Here is a 10000-nt window from a genome sequence, read left to right as displayed (position 1 = left end):
CGCTGGGCTCTGACCGGATGTCATCGCTACTCCCTCCGTAGCTGTCTCTCTTGGGCACGGCCAGGGTGTTGAGGGACAGAGAGGTGGACTGTTGGCCGTCCTTGTCCGGCTTGGCGTGGCGCCCGTGGTACCGCCACGCCACGGTCAGTAGGACCACGACGACCAATAGGAGGAAGACGCTGCCACAAGCCACGCCAACGAGGAGTCCGACCTCAGAGCCGATGGATTCGCCTTCTGTTGATAAGGCTCCGCCTTTTGTATCAATGTTTCCTTCGCTGTGAGTGATTTCTGAAAAAGAGAGACAGAGAGAGAGAACGAGAGAGAGGGAGAATGGGAGAGACCGAGGGGAAATGAGAGACCGAGGGGAAATGAGAGACCGAGGGGAAATGAGAGACCGAGGGGACATGAGAGACCGAGGGGAAATGAGAGACCGAGGGGAAATGAGAGACCGAGGGGACATGAGAGACCGAGGGGAAATGAGAGACCGAGGGGAAATGAGAGACCGAAGGGGAAATGAGAGACCGAGGGGAAATGAGAGACCGAGGGGAAATGAGAGACCGAGAGAGACCGAGAGAGAGAGAGAGAGAGAGAGACAGAGAGAGAGAGAGAGAGAGAGAGACAGAGAGACCGAGAGAGAGAGAGAGAGAGAGAGAGACAGAGAGAGAGAGAGAGAGAGAGACAGAGAGAGAGAGAGAGAGAGAGAGAGAGAGAGACAGAGAGAGAGAGAGAGAGAGAGAGAGAGAGAGAGAGAGAATTTAAATGCAAAGACAAAGAAATAACTAAAGAATGATTTGATTGGTGAAAAGTCAAATCAAATGTATTTATAAAGCCCTTCTTACATCAGCTGATGTCTCAAAGTGCTGTACAGAAACCCAGTCTAAAACCCCAAACAGCAAGCAATGCAGGTGTAGAAGCACAGTGGCTAGGAAAATTATGACCCCTCAGTATGTCCCCTATTAAATAACACTTCCACTACATTGTGTTAAACAGATCTACATTATGACCCCTCAGTATGTCCCCTATTAAATAACACTTGCACTACATTGTGTTAAACAGATCTACATTATGACCCCTCAGTATGTCCCCTATTAAATAACACTTCCACTACATTGTGTTAAACAGATCTACATTATGACCCCTCAGTATGTCCCCTATTAAATAACACTTGCACTACATTGTGTTAAACAGATACACATTATGACCCCTCAGTATGTCCCCTATTAAATAACACTTGCACTACATTGTGTTAAACAGATCTACATTATGACCCCTCAGTATGTCCCCTATTAAATAACACTTCCACTACATTGTGTTAAACAGATACATACCGGCGTTGTTGGTCAAATCGTTGTCTTTAACGGGAGGCTCCTTGTCTGGGGCCTCGGGGTGATGAGCGGGGAACCTGGTGGGGGACTCTCCAGGAAGAGGAAGTGGTTCGGAGGAACCTGGAAAAGATCCAACACACGTCATTATACTACAATACAGTAGTCATTATACTACAATACAGTAGTCATTATACTACAATACAGTAGTCATTATACTACAATACAGTAGTCATTATACTACAATACAGTAGTTATTATACTACAATACAGTAGTCATTATACTACAATACAGCCACATCATTATACTACAATACAGTAGTCATTATACTACAATACAGTAGTCATTATACTACAATACAGTAGTCATTATACTACAATACAGCCACATCATTATACTACAATACAGTAGTCATTATACTACAATACAGTAGTCATTATACTACAATACAGTAGTCATTATACTACAATACAGTAGTCATTATACTACAATACAGTAGTCAGACAACAGGCACATCATTATACTACAATACAGTAGATTATACTACAATACAGTAGTCAGACCAACAGCCACATCATTATACTACAATACAGTAGTCATTATACTACAATACAGTAGTCATTATACTACAATACAGTAGTCAGACCAACAGCCACGTCATTATACTACAATACAGTAGTCATTATACTACAATACAGTAGTCATTATACTACAATACAGTAGTCATTATACTATAATACAGTAGTCATTATACTACAATACAGTAGTCAGACCATCAGCCACATCCCACCCAAATCTCAGTTTGCATATTAGGCAACGTAGCAGGTCAAAGTTAGCTAGTCAATCAAGCAACTGAAGGACATGAACCGAGTGTAGCTAGCCGAAGTTAGCTAGTCAATCAAGCAACTGAAGGACATGAACCGAGTGTAGCTAGCCGAAGTTAGCTAGTCAATCAAGCAACTGAAGGACATGAACGTAGCAGGTCAAAGTTAGCTAGTCAATCAAGCAACTCTTGCCCAGACGTTAGAGTTGCTTTGCAGCTTCCAGTTTCATTTCCCCCAAAATAAAAAAGTCTAGAGCTTGTTTTAGAACTGCATTCAATAACGACATTACACCAGTAGATGGCGTAGTGTAGCCTCGGGCCAATTACTTGAATGAGAATGATAAAGACACAGAAGAGCTTCGTCTAGAATAACAGCCTGATCGGCACAAAAATAGAAAGTTAATCTGATTTAGGCTCGGCCTATTCCTCTATCTAAATATCCCATGCTGCTGTGTGTTATTTAGTGGACATATAATTGCATAATTTATTTTTATTTATATATAATTATATATATAACATATACATTTACATTTACATTTAAGTCATTTAGCAGACGCTCTTATCCAGAGCGACTTACAAATTGGTGCATTCACCTTATGATATCCAGTGGAACAACCACTTTACAATAGTGCATCTAAATCTTTTGGGGGGGGGGGGGGGTAGAAGGATTACTTTATCCTATCCCAGGTATTCCTTAAAGAGGTGGGGTTTCAGGTGTCTCCGGAAGGTGGTGATTGACTCCGCTGTCCTGGCGTCGTGAGGGAGCTTGTTCCACCATTGGGGTGCCAGAGCAGCGAACAGTTTTGACTGGGCTGAGCGGGAGCTGTGCTTCCTCAGAGGTAGGGAGGCGAGCAGGCCAGAGGTGGATGAACGCAGTGCCCTTGTTTGGGTGTAGGGCCTGATCAGAGCCTGAAGGTACGGAGGTGCCGTTCCCCTCACAGCTCCGTAGGCAAGCACCATGGACTTGTAGCAGATGCGAGCTTCAACTGGAAGCCAGTGGAGAGAGCGGAGGAGCGGGGTGACGTGAGAGAACTTGGGAAGGTTGAACACCAGACGGGCTGCGGCGTTCTGGATGAGTTGTAGGGGTTTAATGGCACAGGCAGGGAGCCCAGCCAACAGCGAGTTGCAGTAATCCAGACGGGAGATGACAAGTGCCTGGACTAGGACCTGCGCCGCTTCCTGTGTGAGGCAGGGTCGTACTCTGCGAATGTTGTAGAGCATGAACCTACAGGATCGGGTCACCGCCTTGATGTTAGTGGAGAACGACAGGGTGTTGTCCAGGGTCACGCCAAGGTTCTTAGCACTCTGGGAGGAGGACACAAGGGAGTTGTCAACCGTGATGGTGAGATCATGGAACGGGCAGTCCTTCCCCGGGAGGAAGAGCAGCTCCGTCTTGCCGAGGTTCAGCTTGAGGTGCTGAGCCGTCATCCACACTGATATGTCTGCCAGACATGCAGAGATGCAATTCGCCACCTGGTTATCAGAAGGGGGAAAGGAGAAGATTAATTGTGTGTCGTCTGCGTAGCAATGATAGGAGAGACCATGTGAGGATATGACCGAGCCAAGTGACTTGGTGTATAGTGAGAATAGGAGAGGGCCTAGAACAGAGCCCTGGGGGACACCAGTGGTGAGAGCACGTGGTGCGGAGACAGATTCTCGCCACGCCACCTGGTAGGAGCGACCTGTCAGGTAGGACGCAATCCAAGCGTGGGCCGCGCCGGAGATGCCCAGCTCGGAGAGGGTGGAGAGGAGGATCTGATGGTTCACGGTATCAAAGGCAGCAGATAGGTCTAGAAGGATGAGAGCAGAGGAGAGAGAGTTAGCTTTAGCAGTGCGGAGAGCCTCCGTGACACAGAGAAGAGCAGTCTCAGTTGAATGCCCAGTCTTGAAACCTGACTGATTAGGATCAAGAAGGTCATTCTGAGAGAGATCGCAGGAGAGCTGGCCAAGGACGGCACGTTCAAGAGTTTTGGAGAGAAAAGAAAGAAGGGATACTGGTCTGTAGTTGTTGACATCGGAAGGATCGAGTGTAGGTTTTTTCAGAAGGGGTGCAACTCTCGCTCTCTTGAAGACGGAAGGGACGTAGCCAGCGGTCAAGGATGAGTTGATGAGCGAGGTGAGGTAGGGGAGAAGGTCTCCGGAAATGGTCTGGAGAAGAGAGGAGGGGATAGGGTCAAGTGGGCAGGTTGTTGGGCGGCCGGCCGTCACGAGACGCGAGATTTCATCTGGAGAGAGAGGGGAGAAAGAGGTCAAAGCACAGGGTAGGGCAGTGTGAGCAGGACCAGCGGTGTCGTTTGGCTTAGCAAACGAGGATCGGATGTCATCAGCCTTCTTTTCAAAAGGGTTGACGAAGTCATCCGCAGAGAGAGAGGAGGGGGGGGGGGGGGGGGGGGGGGGGAGGGGGAGGAGGATTCAGGAGGGAGGAGAAGGTAGCAAAGAGCTTCCTAGGGTTAGAGGCAGATGCTTGGAATTTAGAGTGGTAGAAGGTGGCTTTAGCAGCAGAGACAGAAGAGGAAAATGTAGAGAGGTGGGCGTGAAAGGATGCCAGGTCCGCAGGGAGGCGAGTTTTCCTCCATTTCCGCTCGGCTGCCCGGAGCCCTGTTCTGTGAGCTCGCAGTGAGTCGTCGAGCCACGGCGCAGGAGTGGAGGACCGAGCCGGCCTGGAGGATAGGGGACAGAGAAAATCGAAGGATGCAGAAAGGGAGGAGAGGAGGGTTGAGGAGGCAGAATCAGGATATAGGTTGGAGAAGGTTTGAGCAGAGGGAAGAGATGATAGGATGGAAGAGGAGAGAGTAGCGGGAGAGAGAGAGCGAAGGTTGGGACGGCGCAATACCATCCGAGTAGGGGCAGAGTGAGAAGTGTTGGATGAGAGCGAGAGGGAAAAGGATACAAGGTAGTGGTCGGAGACTTGGAGGGGAGTTGCAATGAGATTAGTGGAAGAACAGCATCTAGTAAAGATGAGGTTAAGCGTATTGCCTGCCTTGTGAGTAGGGGGGGAAGGTGAGAGGGTGAGGTCAAAGGAGGAGAGGAGTGGAAAGAAGGAGGCAGAGAGGAATGAGTCAAAGGTAGACGTGGGGAGGTTAAAGTCACCCAGAACTGTGAGAGGTGAGCCATCCTCAGGGAAGGAACTTATCAAGGCATCAAGCTCATTGATGAACTCTCCAAGGGAACCTGGAGGGCGATAAATGATAAGGATGTTAAGCTTGAAAGGGCTGGTAACTGTGACAGCATGGAATTCAAATGAGGAGATAGACAGATGGGTCAGGGGAGAAAGAGAGAATTTCCACTTGGGAGAGATGAGGATTCCAGTGCCACCACCCCGCTGGCTCGATGCTCTCGGGGTATGCGAGAGCACGTGGACAGACGAGGAGAGAGCAGTAGGAGTAGCAGTGTTATCTGTGGTGATCCATGTTTCCATCAGCGCCAGGAAGTCTAGGGACTGGAGGGTAGCATAGGCTGAGATGAACTCAGCCTTGTTGGCCGCAGACCGGCAGTTCCAGAGGCTGCCGGAGACCTGGAACTCCACGTGGGTCGTGCGCGCTGGGACCACCAGGTTAGAGTGGCAGCGGCCACGCGGTGTGAAGCGTTTGTATGGCCTGTGCAGAGGGGAGAGAACAGGGATAGACAAACACATAGTTGACAAGCTACAGAAGAGGCTACGCTAATGCAAAGGAGATTGGAATGACAAGTGGACTACACGTCTCGAATGTTCAGAAAGTTAAGCTTACGTTGCAAAAATCTTATTGACTAAAATGACGAAAATGCTAGCTAACTAACACAACACTACACTAATCAAGTCGTTCCGTTGTAATGTAATAGTTTCTACAGTGCTGCTAGTCGGTAGAGGTTGGCTATTATACAAAAGCAACTTTGTAGCTAGCTAACATAACATAACACTAATCAAGACGTTCCTTTGTAATGTATTTAGTTTCTACAATGCTGCTCGTCGGTAATAGTTGGCTGGGTATGGAACAATGGCGTCGCGGGGGACGGAAATAGCTGGCTAGCTAACCTAGCTAACCTAGCTAGCCTCGATAATTACTAAACTACACAATTATCAAGCTATGACAAAGACAGCTATGTAGCTAGCTAGCTAACACTGCACTAGTCACTATATAATTGCATAATTAATGAATTATAATATAATTATAATAATAATATATATATATATAATATAATAATACATATAATTACATAATTAATGAATTATAATTAATTATTAATTAATGAATTATAATTAATTATAATTGCATAATTTATTTTTTATAGCCGCGTGAGGCTACTGTGGTGATCATGTGACCTAATGAACAACACGTTTCCCAGTATTTGGGAGCACGGACTATAGGTGTCACGTCCTGACCAGTAATAGGGGGTTATTGGTTATTGTAGTTTGGTCAGGACGTGGCAGAGGGGTGTTTGTTTTATATGGTTTGGGGGTTATGTGTATGTAGAGGGGTATTGTATTTATGTGTTTCCGGGGTTTTTGGTATATGTGTTTATGTAAGAGGGGTGTTTGTTTAGAGTATTCCGGGGGGTTTTGGGTAATGTTCTTGTTTTTGTATTTCTATGATCTGTCTATGTTGTGTATTTCTTTGTTTTTGGCCTGGTATGGCTCTCAATCAGGAACAGCTTGTACATCGTTGTTGCTGATTGGGAGTCATACTTAGGTAGCCCTTCTTCTTTCTCCACCTGTCCCTTTTGTGGGAAGTTGTTTTTTGCACTGCTGTGTTGTTAGCCTGCAATACTGTGAGTTTGTTCGTTTTGTTCGTGTTCGAATAAAAGTTAATATGAGCAGTCAACCCGCTGCGCCTTGGTCTACTTCATACGACGACCGTTACAATAGGCTTTATATTATGCATTAAGACTGTTGTATTTAGTGAATTCCACTCTGTACGGAGACTTGTTATAGCAGTTTGTGTTGCTCGACCACCATCACACAGAGGCTATATCCCATATCAATAAATGAGACAAAAACAAAATATTGATTAAGTGTTGGCTATAAACCTGTCCTGAGCTAAATAGCTCAGGGGTCCCAAATGGTCAAGACTATCTATAGCCTATTCTTATTGCCAGATCTGTTTTCCCTATCAGCCCCTGCACTTGCTTCGTCAACTATTTAGTCTCAAATGTATTTAGAGTTTATATTTAGAGGCCAGTGAGCGAATTATTAGGAATCAATTTGCAAGTATGAATGTTTTGCTGTGAATCAAAGATACCCTTGCAGATTTTGAATTCACAGCAGAACATGAATACTTGTAAATTGATTCCTAATAATTGTCTCACTAGCCTCTATATACTTGTTAAACTAAATAGTTGAAGAAGCACATGCAGGGGCTGATAAGGAAAACAGATCTGGCAATAAGAATAGGCTATAGATAGTCTTGACCATTTGGGCTCCCGAGTGGCGCAGCGGTGTAAAGCACTTCGTCTCAGCGCTAAGAGACATCACTACAGTCCCTGGTTCAATTCCAGGCTTTATAACATCCGGCTGTGATTGTGAGTCCCATAGGGCGGTGACCCAGTGTCGTTCGGGTTGTAAATAAGAATTTGTTCTTAACTGACTTGCCTTGTTAAACAAAAAAAAATGATTCCTAATAATTCTGAAAACAAGTTACAAGTTTGAGACCGTTGTTAAATCTTTCACACGATACAAGTTTTACGAAATTCAATTACACATTTGCGAATCTTAGTTTTGCACATGCTCAGTTCAACGCTAGACGTCCATTAGACCCGATGGTGTGATTCTATGCATGAGCTTAGCTAGCCAACGTTGCCTTGACATCGGTCCCCTGTGGCTCAGTTGGTAGAGCATGGTGTTAGCAACGCCAGGGTTGTGGGTTCAATTCCCACGGGGGACCAGTACGGGGAAAAAAGTTAAAATAATAATAAAAAAATGTATGAAATGTATGAAATGAAGTTGCTCTGGATAAGAGCGTCTGCTAAATGACTAAAATGTAATGTAAGTGTGATTCTATGCATGAGCTTAGCTAGCCAACGTTACCATGACATCGGGTGGCTTGTGCATAAAAAGGGAATTATGTTCCATTTATACACGCTTAAATATGGTCGGAATCGGGGCCATAGAGAGGAGCAGCTACATAAACATCTAACTCCATCCATTCATTCCTTTAGGTATTGTATTGTATAGTATAGTATTGTATTGTACAGTATTGTATTGTATTGTATTGTATTGTATTATATAGTATTGCATTGTATTATATAGTATTGTATTGTATTGTATAGTATTGTATTGTATAGTATTGTATTGTATTGTATAGTATTGTATTGTATTGTATTATATAGTATTTTATTGTATTATATAGTATTGTATAGTATATTATAGTATTGTATTGTATAGTATTGTATTGTATTGTATAGTATTGTATTGTATTGTATTATACAGTATTGTATTGTATTATATAGTATTGTATTGTATTATATTGTATTGTATTGTATTGTATGGTATTGTATTGTATTATATAGTATTGTATTGTATTGTATTATATAGTATTGTATTGTATTGTATTGTATTGTATAGTATTGTATTGTATTGTATAGTATTGTATTGTATTGTATTGTATTATATAGTATTGTATAGTATAGTATTGTATAGTATAGTATAGTATTGTATAGTATTGTATAGTATTGTATTGTATAGTATTATATTGTATAGTATTGTATAGTAGTGTATGTGTGTTAGGCCAGCAGCAACACAGGTAGTCTCCGTTCTAGCTAATTACCATAGGCCTAATAAAATATCCCCACGAGCTAGCTAACGAGCAGATTTACATCCATCATCAACAATCAGCTTGATCAGCCGCTTTTCCTGATGTCAATCGTGTGTTTAAGAAGCACTGTAACTAGTTAAATAGGCCTATGTTTAAAAATATTTTATTTTGGTATGTTATGAATTATGTAAACATGGGGGAGCCCTGGAAGGTCTGTGTACGGCCCTGCCTCAGTATGTCTCTCATTCTCTCTACCAGTAACGTTATGCATCATATACAGGTGATGAACGGTCTGTGTACGGCCCTGCCTCAGTATGTCTCTCATTCTCTCTACCAGTAACGTTATGCATCATATACAGGTGATGAACGGTCTGTGTACGGCCCTGCCTCAGTATGTCTCTCATTCTCTCTACCAGTAACGTTATGCATCATATACAGGTGATGAACGGTCTGTGTACGGCCCTGCCTCAGTATGTCTCTCATTCTCATGTCTTTCTTCCCTACACACACACACACACACACACACACACACACACAAACACACACCCACATATACAAAGACACACACATACACACACACACACACACACACACAAACACACACACACACCCACATATACAAAGACACACACACACACACACACACACACACACACACACACACACACACACACACACACACACACACACACACACACACACACACACACACACACACACCCACATATACAAAGACACACACACACACACACACACACACACACATATACAGAGACACACACACACACACACACACACACAAACACACACACACACCTACACACACACACACACAGATACAGAAACACACACACAACACAATACACACACACACACACACACAAAGACTCAGACACAAAGACACACAGACAACACAATACACACACATAACTTACTCTGTCCTACTCTCAGTACCAGCTTCATGGATATGGCTCTACACACTCCTCCATCAGTGTTGTCCAGGCCCTGTAGAGAGCTGGTGGAGGTTGCTGAGGGAGGGAGGGAGGGAGGGAGAGAGAGAGGGAGAGGGAGGGAGGGAGACAGAGAGGGAGAGAGGGAGAGGGAGGGAGGGAGAGAGAGAGGAGAG

General features: G+C 44.3%; 1 protein-coding gene and 1 non-coding gene across 2 annotated transcripts in view; one reads left to right on the top strand and one right to left on the bottom strand.

Annotated features, from left to right (window-relative positions):
- LOC115181182 (ephrin-B2a-like) overlaps window positions 1–1470 on the bottom strand; it is a 2146-nt gene extending 676 nt beyond the window's left edge. Inside the window, exons 1-2 of the mRNA XM_029743211.1 lie at window positions 1329–1470; window positions 1–288 (exon numbers count right to left, since the gene is read on the bottom strand). The exon at window positions 1–288 is cut by the window's left edge and continues 676 nt beyond it. Coding sequence (XP_029599071.1) covers window positions 1–288; window positions 1329–1470 — 430 coding nt within the window. The remainder of the gene's footprint in view (window positions 289–1328) is intronic.
- Window positions 1471–7929: 6459 nt separating this feature from the next.
- On the top strand, window positions 7930–8005 carry trnaa-agc (transfer RNA alanine (anticodon AGC)). Its single transcript has one exon. It is a non-coding gene; the product is annotated as a tRNA-Ala (tRNA).
- Window positions 8006–10000: the final 1995 nt, after the last annotated feature.

The sequence above is a fragment of the Salmo trutta genome, unplaced genomic scaffold, assembly GCF_901001165.1.
Source record: "Salmo trutta unplaced genomic scaffold, fSalTru1.1, whole genome shotgun sequence".
Classification (NCBI taxonomy): Eukaryota; Metazoa; Chordata; class Actinopteri; order Salmoniformes; family Salmonidae; genus Salmo; species Salmo trutta.
This window is presented reverse-complemented; position numbering and strand designations above follow the sequence as displayed.